The 21,046-nt window shown below is 40.7% G+C and overlaps 1 protein-coding gene across 2 annotated transcripts; it reads right to left on the bottom strand.

Moving 5' to 3' along the window:
• Nucleotides 1-902: 902 nt before the first annotated feature.
• LOC133543277 (aquaporin-4-like) lies at nucleotides 903-20,716 on the bottom strand. Of its 2 annotated transcripts, none has more exons than XM_061887761.1 (6): nucleotides 20,575-20,716; nucleotides 16,112-16,553; nucleotides 15,873-16,037; nucleotides 13,190-13,270; nucleotides 12,783-13,114; nucleotides 903-1,470 (listed from the first exon to the last, which is right to left on the bottom strand). In XM_061887761.1, the coding sequence occupies exons 1-5, from the start codon at nucleotides 20,607-20,609 to the stop codon at nucleotides 12,878-12,880; spliced, it is 960 nt and encodes a 319-aa protein (XP_061743745.1). In that variant the 5' UTR covers nucleotides 20,610-20,716; the 3' UTR covers nucleotides 903-1,470; nucleotides 12,783-12,877. The 2 variants fall into 2 exon arrangements, with proteins under 2 accessions (XP_061743745.1, XP_061743746.1); XM_061887762.1 differs by lacking the exon at nucleotides 20,575-20,716 and adding an exon at nucleotides 18,749-18,778.
• Between the last annotated feature and the right edge of the window lie 330 nt (nucleotides 20,717-21,046).

The raw sequence follows: 21,046 nt of genomic DNA on the forward strand, positions 1-21,046 counted from the left end.
GTAGAAAACAAAGATGCTAAAGTGACAGTTGACAGGTAGAAAACAAAGATGCTAAACGACAGTTGACAGGTACAAAACAAAGATGCTAAACTGACAGTTGACGGGTAGAAAACAAAGATGCTAAACTGACAGTTGACGGGTAGAAAACAAAGATGCTAAAGTGACAGTTGACGGGTAGAAAACAAAGATGCTAAAGTGACAGTTGACGGGTAGAAAACAAAGATGCTAATGTGACAGTTGACAGGTAGAAAACAAAGATGCTAAACTGACCGTTGACGGGTAGAAAACAAAGATGCTAAACTGACAGTTGACGGGTAGAAAACAAAGATGCTAAGGTGTTTAAAATGCTAACTCGGGCCGTGAATCCTTGGGCACCACCCGATTCAATTTGTGGGGGTAATTATTCCACTCAGAACCGATTCTCGATTCAAATCAATACTTTTTTAATAACATTGTGTGCCAGTTTTATGATGAACTACATTCCTCAACAAAATAAACAAACAGCTCTAATGTTTGTATTAAATAAAAGAAAACTGGTTTTGTTTAATAAAATTCTAGCCAAACATTTAATAAAGTGAAATACAAATAAGACAACAGAAGTATCCGACATATCTCTTTTCTAAAGTCAATGTGCACAGCAATTATGATCATCTACTATAGGATGTATCTGAGTGTCTAAACAGGACAAGTAAAAAAAAAAAATATATATATATATATATACACATAAATATATATATATGTGTATATACACACACACACATATATATATATATATACACATATATATATATATGCACACACATATATATATATAAATATATATATATATACACACACACATATATATATATATATATATATATATATATATACACACACACACAATTATATATATATAAATATATATATATACACACACATATATATATTCTAAGAATCATTACAAGTAGAAATTCATTCAAAAATCAATTTTTTGACAAACACTAATACTAGCCTTAGCATACAAGTACCAAAATATGACTGAGGTTTGTACCTACAAAATGCACTAAAACAAGCTAGCATACTAACCTTAGCATGCTAACAGGTGACATCCGTCAGGTAACAAGATATTTGACGCCAATGTGTATACGGTAGCTGCAAAGTTAGCAAAACCAACTAGCATGGTAATACAAAAATGCTAATGATTGTACCGCAAATGTCCACCGGGCCGCACTTTGGACAGCCTTGAATGAGATGAAGCTTTTGTTTTCAGACTGGATTGTTGAGCACAGAGCGCAAACACGCCCACAGACACAGGTGGGTTGTACCTCAGGGATCCTTCTTAGGTACACTTCTGTTCTCTTGAAAGGACGTCTCCAGTCTTTCCTCTTCTATTAAACCTCTTTTTTGTTTTCTTTAGACTCCAACTGTCCAAACCATCCAGACTTGAGTCCACTCCTGCTCCTCCTCCAGGTAGATTCCATGCAGGATCTAAAAGGAAGTAGAAGCTGTAGATGTAAACCAAGCCAGTGTACAATTATGCATTAAGAATGTCTCCAAACTTCAAATTCAGTTATTGAAATTAAAGTTGAATTATGATTTGAACTAGGATTTAAATTTCAATTGATAATTTTTGTGTAGGGCAGCACTGTGGTAGAGGGGTTAGTGCATGTGCCTCACAATACGAAGGTCCTGAGTAGTCCTGGGTTCAATCCCAGGCTCGGGATCTTTCTGTGTGGAGTTTGCATGTTCTCCCCCGTGATTGCATGGGTTCCCTCCGAGTACTCCGGCTTCCTCCCACCCCTAAAAAGACATGCACCTAGCACCTAGGGATAGGCCCCTCCCACCTCCAAAGACATGCACCTAGGGATAGGCCCCTCCCACCTCCAAAGACATGCACCTAGGGATAGGCCCCTCCCACCTCCAAAGACATGCACCTAGGGATAGGCCCCTCCCACCTCCAAAAACATGCACCTGGGGCTAGGCCCCTCCCACCTCCAAAGACATGCACCTGGGGATAGGCCCCTCCCACCTCCAAAAACATGCACCTGGGAATAGGCCCCTCCCACCTCCAAAGACATGCACCTGGGGCTAGGCCCCTCCCACCTCCAAAGACATGCACCTGGCGATAGGCCCCTCCCACCTCCAAAAACATGCACCTGGGGCTAGGCCCCTCCCACCTCCAAAGACATGCACCTGGGGCTAGGCCCCTCCCACCTCCAAAGACATGCACCTGGCGATAGGCCCCTCCCACCTCCAAAAACATGCACCTGGGGCTAGGCCCCTCCCACCTCCAAAGACATGCACCTGGGGATAGGCCCCTCCCACCTCCAAAAACATGCACCTGGGAATAGGCCCCTCCCAGCTCCAAAGACATGCACCTGGGAATAGGCCCCTCCCACCTGCAAAGACATGCACCTGGGGATAGGACCCTCCCACCTGCAAAACACATGCACCTGGGGATAGGCCCCTCCCACCTCCAAAGACATGCACCTGGGGATAGGCCCCTCCCACCTCCAAAAACATGCACCTGGGGCTAGGCCCCTCCCACCTCCAAAGACATGCACCTGGCGATAGGCCCCTCCCACCTCCAAAAACGTGCACCTGAGGCTAGGCCCCTCCCACCTCCAAAGACATGCACCTGGGGATATGCCCCTCCCACCTCCAAAAACATGCACCTGGGGCTAGGCCCCTCCCACCTCCAAAGACATGCACCTGGGGATAGGCCCCTCCCACCTCCAAAAACATGCACCTGGGAATAGGCCCCTCCCAGCTCCAAAGACATGCACCTGGGGATAGGCCCCTCCCACCTCCAAAGACATGCACCTGGGGATAGGCCCCTCCCACCTCCAAAGACATGCCCCTGGGGATAGGCCCCTCCCACCTCCAAAGACATGCACCTAGGGATAGGCCCCTCCCGACTCCAAAGACATGCACCTGGGGATAGGCCCCTCCCACCTCCAAAGACATGCACCTGGGGATAGGCCCCTCCCACCTGCAAAACACATGCACCTGGGGATAGGCCCCTCCCACCTGCAAAACACATGCACCTGGGGATAGGCCCCTCCCACCTCCAAAGACATGCACCTGGGGATAGGCCCCTCCCACCTCCAAAGACATGCACCTGGGGATAGGCCCCTCCCACCTCCAAAGACATGCACCTGGGGATAGGCCCCTCCCACCTCCGAAGACATGCACCTGGGGATAGGCTCCTCCCACCTCCAAAGACATGCACCTGGGGATAGGCCCCTCCCACCTCCAAAGACATGCACCTGGGGATAGGCCCCTCCCACCTCCAAAGACATGCACCTGGGGATAGGCCCCTCCCACCTCCGAAGACATGCACCTGGGGATAGGCCCCTCCCACCTCCAAAGACATGCACCTGGGGATAGGCCCCTCCCACCTCCGAAGACATGCACCTGGGGATAGGCCCCTCCCACCTCCAAAGACATGCACCTGGGGATAGGCCCCTCCCACCTCCAAAGACATGCACCTGGGGATAGGCCCCTCCCACCTCCGAAGACATGCACCTGGGGATAGGCCCCTCCCACCTCCAAAGACATGCACCTGGGGATAGGCCCCTCCCACCTCCAAAGACATGCACCTGGGGATAGGTTGATTGGCAACACTAAATGGTCCCTAGTGTGTGAATGTTGTCTATCTGTGATGACATGGCAACTTGTCCAGGGTGAACCCCGCCTTCCGCCCAAATGCAACTGAGATAGGCTCCAGCACCCCCTGCAACACTGAAGGGAATAAGCGGTAGGAAATGGATGGATGTCATGCTTCACAGTACATTCCATAGAAATATTAATATTACTACTTTTAACTTTTTAAATGATGGAAAACAGTAGAACAGTGGAACTTCCATTTACAAACCTGTCTATCCATCCATACATTTTCTACCGCTTGTCCCTTTTGAGGGGGCTGGAGCCTATCTCGGCTGCGTTCAGGTACACCCTGGACAAGTCCCCACCTCAGTTCAGCTTGCTGTTGTTGTTGAGGCTTGTTATTAAAGTGATAGTTAATTCATCACCCACCTTGTTGACTATACAGTACTGTATAATACTTTATGTTGTGTTCAAAGTGCACAAACCTTCACTAAAATATGGAGATTTGTCCAGGCCAGAACCAATTATTCACATTTACATTGTTTCTTATAGAGAAATTTGCAAACTATGCAAACCTTTTGATTTGTGAAACCCATTTAAGAACCAGTTAAGTTGCTAATTCAAAGTTCGTATTTTGAGTATTTTTTAAAACCTTTTACAAATCCTTTCAGTGCAAAAAGGAGCTGACAAAATATAAGATGAAAGTACTAAAACTGGTGAAATGAGCCGTCCAACGAAACCAGTTCATTTGACTTGATAAGACAATTCTGTATCCATAGTTTAAGGCAGAAATACATATTTTATTCTGCAATTCTTAAATTAAGCAGCCTCGGGATGTTTAAACTACATTTTCTATGTTGGAAAAAAATAAATATTTTATTTGAATAGGTTTTTTTCCAAACTTTTTACATTTTTAACTTCTTAAGGCCCAAGCTGTTTGTTTACATGTTTTTTTCATTTCTTTGTTATTTGGGCTTATTGGACCCTAATTAGAATAAAAACTAAGAATCATCTTTTAATATGATGTACTTATTAGCCCATAAGTACACAAATGTGTACTTCATGTTTAGTGACATGCTAATTCTTATTTTTCCAAATTCCATTGTATGTTGTACTCTTCTGACACCAGCAGATGGCAGTATAAGTGTCCACATAAGTGGCCATAAGACCCCAATTTAGTAGTGTACACCATTTTGGAAATAAGAGCTAAAATGTGCTGTCCACGCATATGGAAAGTACCGTATTTCCTTGAATTGCCGCAGGGTATATAGTATGCGCCTGCCTAGAATTACTGCCGGGTCAAACTCGTTTCGCAAAATAATTAGCGCATGCTTGGCATTACTGCCGGCTCAGGATTAAGGCCGGGCCAAACTCATTTCGCAAAATATTTTTATTAGCGCATGTCTAGAATTTCCGCCGGGTCAAACTCGTATCGCTAGATAATTAGCATATGCCTAGAATTTCCGCCGGGTCAAACTCGTCACGTCACGAGTGACACTTCACCTGTCATCATTTTCAAAATGGCTGATTTCAATAATTGAAATCGCATAAAGGGAAGAAGATTAAGATCTATTCAGTAGGATTTAAGGTCCAAGCTATTGAATATGCTAAAAAGAACAGTAAGCAGCTATGTTTTATTAATATACCGTAGCTGCGTGTGTCAAATATGAGTCCGCCTCCTGGTGGTAGAGGGCGCTAGTGATCCTTCTTGCGACTACTCGGCTGCAGAAGAAGTGACAACAAGCAGCAAGAGTGAGCAGCGATCCTTTATTTTTTCCTCTCGCCTGCACTTTTAACATGGAGGATTACATATCTAAAATAAAACAGTTTTCTAAACTGGACTTTCAATGGAAGCAGGAGGTAATAAAGGAAGATCTCCATCGAGACAGAGAGACTTTTAAAACTGAAGAAAGATAAGGAAGACTTCTATAAACAAGTTATCGATGCTTTTGATCAGGAGTTGCGCATGGACTTCATTTATAAGTAAAGGTAAGACCATAATAACGTTTGTCGGAGCCTAAATGCTGTTTAAATTAATTTACATTTTATGAAAGGTGCTTTATGTTTATTCAGCCAAAAGGGGACTATTTACTTTATTTGCATGATAAGAAAATTGATATATTGAATGCTTAGAGTAATTATATAAAGCTCACTTTAATTGTAATTATTACATTTGTCAAAATAATTTGATGACGTAACTGTTTTAAGTGCATATATGGCGGAAGGATCTGGGAGGTAAGGGGGGTTTTGGACGCAAGGTGTTATGGGTAATTGCTGTCAGGTGCGGTGGAATCGAGCCACACAGTTTTTTGAACTCACTCATACTTATTCTCATTCATACTTTTCCCAACTCGTACTGCAACAAACTCTCTTTATTTTGTCATTCATTTGTTCCCACATCGTGACTGTTTTATGTTTTGAATGATTAAGATCACAAGTAAACGAAGAAGAACGTCTGGAGTTTTGTTTTGTTGTTGCCGCAACAAGCGGAGTGAATGTGATAGTAGAGGAGCGTCAAGCTTAAGGCTACTTTAGGAATCTACAACGTTTTTTTTTGTTTTTTTATTAAATGTGCTTTTCATGATGGTATCCTTACATCACACTCAAATTTATAAGCGCAGGCCTAAATTTACCGCATGCCTTTGGTAAGCGCCGGACTGAGAAGAGGTTTTAAATTAATTAGCGCCCCGGCGGCAATTCAAGGAAAAACGGTAAGCTTTTAGTTAAACTGCAATAAACAAATGATAAAGATTACTGCTAAATGATGACTGAAAATAACTTTTAAAACTACCGACATTTCTAGAAATAACATGTTAAATCTTGGCAAGTGGCATGTTCTTTCTCTTGGATGAAGTATATTTCTCAATTCATTTCATTCCAATTCAAAATCTAAAATTCCAATCCTTCAATGAACTTTGAATCAAAATTCGCAATTTTGCACAAGCCTGCATGTTTGTTGACATATTTCCCGCTCCGCCGCCGCCGTCATGTGACCAGAAGTAATTCAATAGTGAGTCAGTTGCTGCTCACTTAAAGGCCTACTGAAAGCCACTACTATGCAGTCTGATAGTTTATATATCAATGATGAAATATTAACATTGCAACACATGCCAATACGCCCGCTTTAGTTTACTAAATTGCAATTTTAAATTTCCCGCAAAGTGTCGTGTTGAAAACATTGCAGAATGATGACGTGTATGATGATGCGTGTTTGTGACGTCTCGGGTTGTAGTGGACATATTAGCACAGCACCACTTACGGCTAAAAGTTGTCTCTTTTCATCGCATAATTACACAGTATTTTGGACATCTGTGTTGCTGAATCTTTTGCAATTTGTTCAATTAATAATGGAGATATCAAAGAAGAAAGATGTAGGTTGGAGGCGGTGAATTGCAGCTGCCTTTAGCAACCGAAACACAGCCGGTGTTTCTTTGTTGTGAAGCTTTAACACAGAGCGGTCAAGCGAACATGTTTTCTCTACGTCAACCAGCAAGGTTTTGGATTGGAAAATTGTGATATTAAGTCAGCTCTTACCGGAGACTTCAGTGGATTATGGGACCTCCTCCTCTAACCGTCAAAAAGGCAGCTGTGATCTTGGCTCCTCCATCGGCTTCTCTCTGAGACACTGGCGTTCACCGCAGCCATCCGACTTTCAGGTATGACTTTAGAATCTCACTAAAACACTATGAAATACTAAGCAGATAAGGGATTTTCCAGAATTATCCTAGTAAATGTGTCTAATTACATCTGAAATGCTACCACTGCCGCCGCCCAGAGCAGTGGCTTTTTTTTAGTGCCTCACTCTAACTTTCCTCATCCACAAATCTTTCATCCTCGCTCAAATTAATGGGGAAATTGTCGCTTTCTCGGTTTGAATAGCTCTTGCTGCTGGTGGCCATGATTGTAAACAATGTTCAAATGTGAGGAGCTCCACAACCCGTGACGTCACGCGCACATCGTCTGCTACTTCCGGTACAGGCAAGGCTTTTTTATTAGCGACCAAAAGTTGCAAACTTTATCGTGGATGTTCTCTACTAAATCCTTTCAGCAAAAATATGGCAATATATTATCTCACTAAAACACTAGTAACACAATAAGCAGATAAGGGATTTTCCAGAATTATCCTAGTAAATGTATCTAATAATATCTGAATCGCTCTGCTGTCCAGTTTTTTTTCCCCCTCGTCCTTCACTCTCACTTTCCTCATCCACGAATCTTTCATCCTCGCTCAAATTAATGGGGAAATTGTCGCTTTCTCGGTTTGAATAGCTCTCGCTGCTGGTGGCCATGATTGTAAACAATGTTCAGATGTGAGGAGCTCCACAACCAGTGACGTCACGCGCACATTGTCTGCTACTTCCGGTACAGGCAAGGCTTTTTTTTATTAGCGACCAAAAGTTTATCGTGGATGTTCTCTACTAAATCCTTTCAGCAAAAATATGGCAATATCGCAAAATGATCAAGTATGACACATAGAATGGACCTGCTATCCCCCTTTAAATAAGAACATCTAATTTCAGTAGGCCTTTAAACAATTAGCTGTGCTTCTTTCTGATTTGTCTGCTCTTTGGTCATACGCTGAGTGCACAAGCACCTTTTCTCTCTTTTTTTTTTTTTTTTTACAACGCCATTTTATCACCGCTTGCATGCCAGTGCTCCTGGGGGCCAGCCTGGGGGAATAATGTGGCCCATTTCTTGGAGTAGCAGGTCATTTGCTCCCTGACTAATCAGCAAAGCATTTACACTAAAAAAACACTTTAGCTTGGAGGCAACCTGGGCCTATTGAAGGGGTGTGTGTGTGTGTGTGTGTGTGTGTGTTCTTGTATTTCTAGCCTTCTTGAGACATGAAGGAAAAGTATCTTCCATATGAGGAGGTGTGAAGAAGTGATGACATAAATGATGGTCCCAATAACATTGCATCTAACAGACAATGTCTCATTTGTGGTGATATCTATCAAAATGAGGGTGCTCCCAAAAAGGAGGAATTGGTCAAATTGACTGTGTGTCGCTTTTAAAAGTGCTCCCCCTCTGGTCAACATATGAAAAAAACAAGTGTGTGTAAGCAATTAAAATGTGCCCCCTTTGGTCAAAATTAAATTAACAAATGAATAAATATGTATATATTTATACAAGCTCATCTAAGATGGACTGATGCAAAGTGGAAAATGTCAAACCGTGGACTTTGGGGTTTGGATTGTTTTTCCGAGGCAAAGGAAAGTTGGCGCGAGCAAGACTTGAGTGTAAGTACATATTTATTTTTAACGCTATAACTAAAAAAGCCAAACAAAAGGCGTGCACAATGGCGGAGAACAAACTTGACTAATGGAAACAAAAACTAGCACAAAGGCATGACTATGGACAAAAAAAACAAAACTCAATAACTGTGACGTAAAAAAAACAAAAAATTACATGGCATGGAGAGAATGATTAAACAGGCATGGCATGGCATGAAGGAAATGTAGGTAAAGTCGCCAGGCTGACCACCTGGCAACTACAGGTTTAAATATTGGACATGACTAGTGCAAACAGGTGTGAGACATGAGGACAAGGTGAAAACTAATGAGTAGCTATGGTAACAAAACAAACCAGGAAGTGCAAACACAGGAACTGATTGTCCAAAAAACAAAACCAAACATGACCAAAACAAAACATGATCCCATAGACGGGACAGAAAAGTGTTCTGTGGTCTGACGAGTCCACATTTCAAATTGTTTTAGGAAACTGTGGACCAAAGAGGAAAAGGACCATCTGGACAGTTCTAGGGTCAAAGTGTAAAAGGCAGCATGTGTGATGGTATGGGGGTGTATTAGTGCCCAAAGGCATGGGTAACTTACACATCTGTGAAGGCACCATTAATGCGGAAAGGTACATACAGGTTTTGGAGCAACATATTAACTTCATCAAGGACGCCCCTGCTTATTTCAGCAAGACAATGCCAAGCCAGGTGTTACAACAGCGTGGCTTCGTAGTAAAGGAGTGTGGGTACTAGACTGGCCTGCCTGTAGTCCAGACATTGAAAATGTGTGAAGGCTAAAATATGAGGCAGGAGACTGTTGAACAACTTAAGCTGTACATCAAGCAAGAATGGGAAAGAATTCCACTTCAAAAATGTGTCTCCTCAGTTCCCAAACCTGCACTGAGTGTTGTTCAAAGGAAAGGCCATGAAACACACTGGTAAAAATGCCTTTTCTCCAATGTGTTGCTGCCATTACATTCTAACTTCATGATTAATTGCAAAAAATAAGAAAGTTTCTCAGTGTGAAGATGAAATATCTTGTCTTTGCAGTCTATTTTAAGTGAATATAAGTTGAAAAGGATTTGCAAGGATTTGTGACAACTTCACTGCTTTTGGCTTTTGTATTACACCAAATAATACAACAATGTATCTTCAATATCATTTATAGAACATTGTTTATATTTAATGTACCCCGCCTTCCGCCCGATTGTAGCTGAGATAGGCGCCAGCGCCCTCCGCGACCCCAAAAGGAAATAAGCGGTAGGAAATGGATGGATGGATGTTTATATTTTTAAAAGTGAGTTTCTTCCTGTCACACTATAGCAGACCTGGGCAATTATTTTGACTCAGGGGCCACATTTAGAGAAAAAAATGTGTCCAGGGGCCGGTATATCTATTTTTTAGGAAAACTAATACAAAACCTCACAATTTCTGATTGAATGCCAAAAACGTCATGACAGACCAACCTTAAAAAACGTAATGGAATTTTACATTTTTCTATGAAGTATAAAACACTGAATATTGACAAAATATGAACGTCATACCCCCTTTCCATCGACATATTTTACAATCAAGTGAATCGCAACAAAAATGCAACAATGAATTGATGAACGTGGACCCCGACTTAAACAAGTTGAAAAACTTATTGGGGTGTTACCATTTAGTGGTCAATTGTACAGAATATGTACTGTACTGTGCAATCTACTAATAAAAGTATCAATCAATCAAAAACAAACCGTGCAAAATGTACACAAAGGGTACAAAATAAACCCACCTCAAATCTGATATATCACTAAGCTTTAGAACTTTGTTGTGAAAATCTCCTTCCGCGTGTGTGGAAACGCACCCCGCCCACATTGCTTGGTGCCTCGTCTGAGCTGCTGTGACTTACATTACCATAGTAACTAATTAGATGACCATAGTAACTAATTAGATGACCATAGTAACAAATTAGATGACCATAGTAACAAATTAGATTACCATTGTAACAAATTAGATTACCATTGTAACTAATTAGATGAACATAGTAACTAATTAGATGACCATAGTAACTAATTAGATGACCATAGTAACAAATTAGATGACCATAGTAACAAATTAGATATATACATAGTAACTGGTATATCATCAATAAGAGCAGATTCCAAGCATTGAAATACTTAGTATAGTTGAGGACTTACATTAGGGGTCACCAACACGGTGCCCGCGGGCACCAGGTCGCCCGTAAGGACCAGATGAGTCGCCCGCTGGCCTGTTCTAAAAATAGCTCAAATAGCAGCACTTACCAGTGAGCTGCCTCTATTTTTTTACATTTTATTTATTTACTAGCAAGCTGGTCTCGCTTTGCTCGACATTTTTAATTCTAAGAGAGACAAATTTCAAATAGAATTTGAAAATCCAAGAAAATATTTTAAAGATTTGGTCTTTACTTGTTTAAATAAATTCATTTATTTTTTTACTTTGCTTCTTATAACTTTCAGAAAGACAATTTTAGAGAAAAAAATACAACCTTAAAATTGATTTTAGGATTTTTAAACACATTTACCTTTTTACCTTTTAAATTCCTTCCTCTTCTTTCCTGACAATTTAAATCAATGTTCAAGTATTTTTTTTTTTTTATTGTAAAGAATAATAAATAAATTTTAATTTAATTCTTCATTTTAGCTTCTGTTTTTTGGACGTAGAATATCTGTGTAATATTTCTTCAAACCTATTATGATTAAAATTCCCCCCAAAAATATTCTGGCAAATCTAGAATATCTGTAAAATCAAATTTAAATCTTATTTCAAAGTCTTTTGAATTCCTTTTAAAATGTTTGTTCTGGAAAATCTAGAAGAAATGATAAATTTGTATTTGTTAGAAATATAGCTTGGTCCAATTTGTTATATATTCTAACAAAGTGCAGATTGGATTTTAACCTATTTAAAACATGTCATCAAAATTCTAAAATTAATCTTAATCAGGAAAAATTACTAATGATGTTCCATAAATTCTTTTTTTAATTTTTTCAAAAAGATTCGAATTAGCTAGTTTTTCTCTTCTTTTTTTCGGTTGAATTTTGAATTTTAAAGAGTCGAAATTGAAGATAAACTATTTTCAAAATGTAATTTTCCTTTTTTTCGTGTTTTTCTCCTCTTTTAAACCGTTCAATTAAGTGTTTTTTTCATCATTCTCAACAAAAAACCTTCTGTAGAAGGAAAAAAAATGTACGACGGAATGACAGATAGAAATACCCTTTTTTGGGGGGATATTTATCTGTTTTCTATATATGTTTAATGTGAGGAATCATTAAGATGATCAGTGTTTCCACAAAGATAAATATCATTAATTATTAATAATAGAGTTAAAGGTAAATTGAGCAAATTGGCTATTTCTGGCAATTTGTGGGGCGGTATAGCTCGGTTGGTAGAGTGGCCGTGCCAGCAACTTGAGGGTTGCAGGTTTGATTCCCGCTTCCGCCATCCTAGTTACTGCCGTTGTGTCCTTAGGCAAGACACTTTACCCACCTGCTCTCAGTGCCACCCACACTGGTTTAAATGGAACTTAGATATTGGGTTTCACTATGTAAAGCGCTTTGAGTCATTAGAGAAAAGCGCTATATAAATATAATTCACTTCACTTCACAATTTATTTAAGTGTGTATCAAACTGGTAGCCCTTCACATTAATCAGTACCCAAGAAGTAGCTCTTGCTTTCAAAAAGGTTGCTGACCCCTGACTTACGGTCATTAGAAATCATGACAGTACATCATAATGGTGGCTACAGTTTCCATCTTAAAGATCTCAAAAAGTTATTTGGGAATGTCCGGGGGGCCAGATTGGCCTTAATTTGCCCAGGTCTGCACTGCAGTGTAAGTGAGGCAGTAACATCTCACACAAAGTACGAATAAAAACTCCCAATAAAGACCAAGTACTTTCTGCGGTTAAGTAGAAGAAGCTACATGTTTCGCGGTACCTTTTTAGTCATTTGATGTTGCTCTACAGCAGGTCCGTCTCCTTCAGACCCGGCGCCGCCTCGGCCAAGCAGACCCGGACCCGCTTCCGGTCTAGTCATACGGAGGACAGCACCTCCCCCGAGACCTCCCGCTCGCGGCCCCGCTCCGCCTCCATGGCGGCGAAGAGCGGCTCCTGAGCCGTGACCGAGTCCTGCCGCTGTTTGGAGCCCGTGAACGCCGTCTTGCTGAAGCCGTCCGAGTAACGTGTCTTGGCTTCCGGGTCCGGACAGAAGAGGTACTCGTACAGGGCCGCCGCCACGCCGCCTCCTAGGGCCGGGCCCACCCAGTACACCTGGATGAAGATGACAGGTGAGTACTCTGAGAAGGAACGAGCGCTGATGAGACTTCTTTGGAAGGAATACGTTACCCAGTGGTTCTCCCAGGACCATGTGACCACGGCCGGGCCCAGGGAGCGAGCGGGATTCATGCTGGCGCCCGTGTACGGGATCTGTGGACGGAATACACGCTCACTCCTCACCATCGACCCACAACCATGACAAATAACATCACAGACATCCTTTCTGTGTTCATTCAAGTCGCTACGCAGAAGCTAAGCTACATCATAACATACAGGTGACAATCTTTGGACACCTAATTGGATTTAGAATGGATTTAAAGCAGATTCCTCCAACGTATTATTTGGTATAATACGATACTAATGAATCATTTGGGTACTATATCGCCTCTGAAACGTAGCGGTCCCGCCCCCCACGCTCGCGTCATGTAACATTGCCGGTTTTACGAGCAGAGGAGCATGTTCAGCAGCGCACACACACCGAGTGTCATGTCTTTGTGATCATGTTCTGTTTAGTTACCGTATTTCCTTGAATTTCCAGCGGGGCGCTAATTAATTTAAAACCTCGTCTTACTCCGGAGTTTAACAAAGGCATGCGGTAAATTTAGGCCTGCGCTTATAAATTTGAGTGTGATGTAAGGATACCATCATGAAAAGCACTCAAAAAAACGTTATTATGGTCTTACCTTTACTTATAAATGAAGTCCATGCGCAGCTCCTTCTGATCAAAAGCATCGATAACTTGTTCATAGAAGTCTTCCTTATCTTTCTTCAGTTTTAAAAGTCTCTCTGTCTCGATGGGGATCTTCCTTTATTACCTCCTGCTTCGATTGAAAGTCCAGTTTAGAAAACTGTTTTATTCTAGATATGTAATCCTCCATGTTAAAAGTACAAGCGAGAGGAAAAAATAGACGATCGCTGCTTGTTGTCACTTCTTCTGTAGCCGAGTAGTCGCAAGAAGGATCACTAGCGCCCTCTACCACCAGGAGGCAGGAGTCATTTAATGACTCATACTTGACACACGCAGCTACGGTATATTATTAAACATAGCTGCTTACTGTTCTTTTTAGCATATTCAATAGCTTGGACCTTAAATCCTACTGAATAGCTCTTCTTCATTTTATGTGATTTCAAATGATTGAAATCAGCCTCCTCCACTTTGAAAATGATGACAGGTGAAGTGTCACTCGTGATAGTTTGACCCGGCGGAAATTTTAGGCATATATCAATTATTTAGTGAAACAAGTTTGACCCGGCGGAAATTCTAGACATGCGCTAATAAAAATAATATTTTGCGAAACGAGTTTGACCCGGCGTTAATCCCTAGCCGGCGGTAATGCTAAGCATGCGCTAATTATTTTGCAAAACGAGATTGACCCGGCAGTAATTCGAGGCAGGCGCATACTATGTACCCGGCGGAAAATCATGAAAATACAGTATTTTCTGTTTTGTTTTTGACTCCATTAGTTCCTGTTTTTGCACACCCAGGTTTGTTTTAGTTTCCATGACTACCAATTGGTTTTCACCTGTCATGTCACGCACCTGGTTCATTTGGACTCATGCACCTATTTTCCAGCACCACAATACTATTTAAGCCTGTAGTTGCCAGGCAGTCAGCCAGGGGGTGAACAAGGGTAATCGGTCAAATGCAGGGAATAATTTGGCCACACCTAGTGTGTGTGTGACTATCATGGGTACTTTAACTTTACACATATATGCATAGGCTACATATATATAACTACTTTACATGCAGTCGGCTTTCAGCCCCTGGCCAAATTTTTTCCGCCCAACGCGACTGGACTGGGTGTTCAGTCAAAAAGACTGGACACCCCTGGCCTAAATAAAATCAAGGATCTGGACTAAGCTAATTGAGCTCCATGGGCTGGGATAAGCTAGCTAATGAGCGGGACGCGCCATGCTAAACTAGGCTAAGATTAATAGTTGGAATAATTATGTATAAGTTATCACACAACTCTCATGCTTAAGGGCCGTTGCTATAGTTATTATCAATTGTGCTGAAGTTGTATTTTTCTCTCTGTGCAAATAGAGAACTTGCAATCTTGGATTGCGAGTCGTCTCGTGTCAGTGTTTGTGTCCAGACCCGGCCTGCTGACCGCCAAGGGCGAAAATAGAGTACCTTGACGCAGACAAAGCAGAGACGGGGCGATATCACGGGTGTCAGCATTTCTGAATAATCATATATTGTGTCTAACTGGGGCTGCGGAAATTACCCCCTTCCTTATATACCGCTCTACCAACCGAGCGGTATAGCTCGGTTGGTAGAGCGGCCGTGCCAGCAACTTGAGGGTTGCAGGTTCGATCCCCGCTTCCGCCATTCTAGTCACTGCCGTTGTGTCCCTGGGCAAGACACTTTACCCACCTGCTCCCAGTGCCACCCACACTGCTTTACATGTAAAAAAATAGATATTGGGTTTCACTATGTAAAGCGCTTTGAGTCACTAGAGAAAAAGGGCTATAAATATGTAATTCACTTCTTCAGCAGCAGCCTCAGTGATGTAACCAGGCACCTCCCACATGAATAGAGGAGCACTTGGGCTGTGCCTTAGAGCGTAGGTTGGTTCTGTAACTAAGAGTAAACCCCAAACGTCTCTCCTCATTGAGCCAAATTGAACTCTGTCTCTGCATGATTCCTTGCTTCTTGTCTGTTTAATAAATGTCATCAGTGTTTGAACCTAACAGTGAGCGGGACGTGCCATGCTAAGCTAGGCGTGTTAGGCGACAATGAGGACCTTACAGCGAACAGGTGGCCGACACACACCGACAGGCCGATGGCCAACGCCGCCGAGCCCTTCAGGTCGCTGCGCTTGTGGTCGCAAGTGGCGAAGATGGTGAAGATGAGCTGGAAGCTGATGAAGATCTCAACCATCAGCGCGTTTCCCACCGACACCTTCTTGTTCACCTGTGGAATGAAAATTAAAAAGACGGCGTGACGGTGAAAGCTTCCTTGGCGGAGGGTCATGAAAAGGATCTTACCGCCGTGACGCCCAGGGCCCCCGCGACTGAAGCCGGCGTGACCCCGTAGAGGACGGCGGCCCCCGCCGTGGCGCCCAGGCACTGGGCCAGAACGTAGAACACGGCCTTGGCCACGCTCAGCTTGCGGGTCACCACCATGGCGGCCGTCACCGCCGGGTTGATGTGAGCGCCGCTGATGTGTCCGAAGCACTGGACCATGGTGCCGATGGTCAGGCCGAAGCACAGCGAGATGTGCGCCAAGTCAGGCGCCCCTTCGCCGGGCCCCCAGTTGACCGTGGAGCCGAGGCCCAGCAGCACGAAGAGGAGCGTGGCCGAGAACTCGGCGCCGACGCAACGCCAGAACTCCTGAGTCCAGATGCCCTTGAAGGCGGTCATGGCGTCGGCGATACAAGACGGCGGCCGGCGGTGACCGTGTGGCGCGCGGCGGGGGAAACAGCACCTCCTGTAGCGGGAACACACCAGACTGGAAAAGGTTCTGTCTGCTGGTTCTGCACATTTCATGTAAGCAAACACACACATTCTTCTACTTCTGACCTTCTTGAGACCCGAGTAAAAGGCTTCCCTCTTAAGGAGCAGCCTTTCTAGATATATAAAGATGTGTATTTACAACATTAATAATATATAAATAAATAAATGATAAATGGGTTGTACTTGTATAGCGCTTTTCTACCTTCAAGGTACTCAAAGCGCTTTGACACTACTTCCACATTTACCCATTCACACACACATTCACACACTGATGGAGGGAGCTGCCATGCAAGGCGCCAACCAGCACCCATCAGGAGCAAGGGTGAAGTGTCTTGCTCAGGACACAACGGACGTGACGAGGTTGGTTCTAGGTGGGATTTTAACCAGGGACCCTCGGGTTGCGCACGGCCACTCGCCCACTGCGCCACGCCGTCCCTATACATGCTATGCACATATAAAAAAGCTTGTTGTGAAAAATTAGTTCGAATTTCACAAGAAAAAGGTCACAAATTCACAAGTAAATTTAGAATTTTGCATTATGATAAAAAGTCATCATTTTACTTAAAGCAAGTCAAAATGTTACGAGAAAAATGGAAAATTTGTGCAATATGATAAAAGTTGGAATTTTACACAATAACTATTTTACGCATTAACAATCAGAATTTTACAAGAAAAGCGTAACATTTGGGCAATTTTATGAAAAGAGTCCTAATTTTACTCGACAAAAGTCACCATTTTGTAGGAAAACTTTAAAATGTTGGCCATATTATAATAATAATCTGAATTTTACTTGGCAAAATTATGACCAAAGTCATACTTGTACTCAGAAAATGTCACTATTTTACAAGGACAGCAAATAAATGGGTAATATTGTTATGAGTCAGAATTTTACATGACAAATGTCACCATTTTGCACTAAAAAGTAATAATTGTACATAAAAAAGTACAATTTTCAGGAGAAAATATTGCAATATTACAGAAACAGAAAGAATATGAGAAATTGTTCCCAATTTTATGAGGAAAAAGTCGACACATTGTGAGAAAAAGAATAGTTTGTACTTGTTTATTAATCTTCATTATTTACTTCAAGTTATTACAGTATGTCTCAATATACATATTTATTTTTTTTAAATAAATTTTAGCCAAAGGAGGCATATTATAATTCCTTACACACACTTGTTATTTCATATGTTGACCAGAGGGGGAGCACTTTTAAAAGCGACACACAGTCAATGTGAACAATCCCTGCTTTTTGGGAGCACCCTCATTTTGATAGATATCACCACAAATGAGACATTGTCTATTAGATGCAATGTTATTGGGACCATCATTTATGTCATCACTTCTTCACACCTCCTCATATGGAAGATACTGTTCCTTCTTCATGTCTCAAGAAGGCTAAAAACACAAGAACACACACATTCTTGTATTTGTTACCTTTCTCTTTATATATATTTTACATTTTTAAATTGTTTTAATTATTATTTTTTTAATTAATTTTGGCCAAAGGGGGCAAACTTCTTACACAGACTTGTTATTACATATGTTGGCCGGAGGGGGAGCACTTAAGTCTTTTACACACACTTGTTATTTCATATGATGACCAGAGGGGGAGCACTTTTAAAAGCGAAACACAGTCAATGTGAACAATCCCTCCTTTTCGGGACCACCCTCATTTTGATAGATATCACCACAAATGAGACATTGTCTATTAGATGCAATGTTATTGGGACCATCATTTATGTCATCACTTCTTCACACCTCCTCATATGGAAGATACTGTTCCTTCTTCATGTCTCAAGAAGGCTAAAAACACAAGAACACACACATTCTTGTATTTGTTACCTTTCTCTTTATATATATTTTACATTTTTAAATTGTTTTAATTATTATTTTTTTAATTAATTTTGGCCAAAGGGGGCAAACTTCTTACACAGACTTGTTATTACATATGTTGGCCGGAGGGGGAGCACTTAAGTCTTTTACACACACTTGTTATTTCATATGATGACCAGAGGGGGAGCACTTTTAACAGCGAAACACAGTCAATGTGAACAATCCCTCCTTTTTGGGACCACCCTCATTTTGATAGATATCACCACAAATGAGACATTGTCTATTAGATGCAATGTTATTGGGACCATCATTTATGTCATCACTTCTTCACACCTCCTCATATGGAAGATACTTTTCCTTCTTCATGTCTCAAGAAGGCTAGGAACACGAACACACAAACACACAAACACACACACACACACACACACACACACACACACACACACACACACACACACACACACACACACACACACACACACACACACACACACACAGTTCAGTGTAGAACATAGTCGGCCCTTTGTCCCTGTGAAGTCCACCAGAACCAGAACCTCCAAAGTCTTTGGTTAATGGCAGCACAAACACAATGAAGGCATCACAACATCTTCACTAATCACAATAATTGTTCACATCACACAAAGTGGGTCGTGGGAGTTTATCTATGGAGATTCTTTTTGTACAGTAATTTGTTATCTATTATTGTTTTTTTTAAGTTATGAATTATTATGATCACTCATCACTAACAATCTTGGGTTTAATCAACCTTATTTGGTATCAGTTTATTACTTTTGTGATGTTTTAGCATATGTTTAGCATAATCATTTTGTAGAACATGTATGTTAGTTTAGAAAATTCTTTAAACATGTTTTTTTCTCAAGAAAGGCCAATAATTTGCAGCATAAAGCAACAAAAGACAATTATTGTGTACATACATTGTCAAAAGTAAAATGTAAGTAAGACATCAACATAAATAATGCATTAAAATAGTAACGATTGCAAAACTACTGAAATTATTACAATTTTGATTAAAAAAAATGTTAACATGAAACAGTTATTAAATTTAAATTAAATTAAAATAACCCGAATTTTTATATTTTTTTACATTATAAATACATGACAATTTGAAATATAAAACAAAACACTAATACATGCATTTTTGCATCATCAATAATAATTTGGGGTTTAATTAACCTTATTTCATATCAGTTTATTACTGTACCTATTGTGTTGTATGAAAATAAAAAACTCACTAAAGTTTTTTAAGTAATGCATTGATAATTTTAAAGGAATTATGCTACTTTTGAGAGAAATGGCCTCATCATTCGCAGCTTATAGAAAATAACACAATTATTGTGTATAAATAATTACACAGGGAATGCCTGAAAGTCAAATGTAATTAATCAATTATAACATGAAAATAACTACATGAAATTAGAAATTATTGGAAAAAGATTTTAATTTGAATAAAAAAAGGTAAATATGTAACAAAAAATATTAAAATTATTACATCACTAGGAAATGGATATCCCAACTTTGAAGCAATGGATGGAAACCACAATGGACATATATAAAATGGAGAAGATAACTGCCTTTATTAATTATAAATTGGAGAAATTTGCCTCATACTGGGAAAACTGGGTCAATTATGTCACGTCCCATAAGCCTGACTTAAATCTCTGGAATTAGTGTACTGTTTAAAAAAAACAAAAAAAAACAAAAACAAAACAATATTACTCCCTATATGTGTATATATACATATAAGTATCTGTATATATTATTTAATTTTATTTCTGTTCATTATTATTAATATATTATCTATTTAAAAAAAATTAAATAAATGAAAAAAAAAAAATAAATACAATTATTACATTTAACAAAGTTTGTTACATATATTCATGTTCATATATACAGTATATATACAGTATATATATGAACAATTTGAAATATTTTTAATACACATATTTTGGATGTGTCCAAACTTTATAATAAAAAATAATATAGGAAAACACCTTTGAGTTAAATCATTAATTCCACAAGCTTAAAAATCCATAAAAAACTCACATGAAAACATTAAAAAAGAGAAACCGCACAAATGAAAAAGTGACTAAGACTATTACATAAAGTTCTATCACGTACATTTATGTTTCTGCACTCACCTGATCTGCTCCACACCCTGGCCACTCTCACTCATGACTCCACAGCCCGAGACCACCCTGCACTTTTATAGGGGGATGGAATGGGATGGGGGGGGGGGCAGGCCAACTCATTTAGGACTGCAGTCGATGATCCCAAGCCATACCAAACGTCCTGGAAAAAAATATTCCACAAAAACATTTCGAATGAGACCAGCTGGGAAGCCTGTGATGGAAACCATAGAACTTACAGTGACATAGACCAAGTCTGGCAGCTCAGTCAAATACAAGCAATATTATTTATAATGCTAAAGCCTTCATTAAATCATCAGTACACATACAAGACCACAGGGTGGCAGCATCCCCTTGTACACAACTTCCTCCTCACTTCTACTCTTTGGATTCCACCGTGGTTGTTTCAGCTCACACTTGTGTTTACTCTCCATGAATGCATGGATTATTTGTTTATTTGTTACGATGGCCACAGTTTGACTCG

This window comes from Nerophis ophidion, linkage group LG26 (genome assembly GCF_033978795.1).
Source record: "Nerophis ophidion isolate RoL-2023_Sa linkage group LG26, RoL_Noph_v1.0, whole genome shotgun sequence".
NCBI classification, from domain to species: Eukaryota; Metazoa; Chordata; class Actinopteri; order Syngnathiformes; family Syngnathidae; genus Nerophis; species Nerophis ophidion.

Bases quoted from the DNA above. Each gene is read 5' to 3' on its own strand.
- LOC133543277 (XM_061887761.1), bottom strand. From the start codon at position 20,609: ATGAGTGAGAGTGGCCAGGGTGTGGAGCAGATCAG. The intron at 16,554-20,574 runs GTGAGTGCAGAA...TTCCCGCTACAG, and splicing joins CAGGGTGTGGAGCAGATCAG to GAGGTGCTGTTTCCCCCGCC. The intron at 13,271-15,872 runs GTAAGGTCCTCA...TTCCGTCCACAG, and splicing joins GTGTCGGCCACCTGTTCGCT to ATCCCGTACACGGGCGCCAG.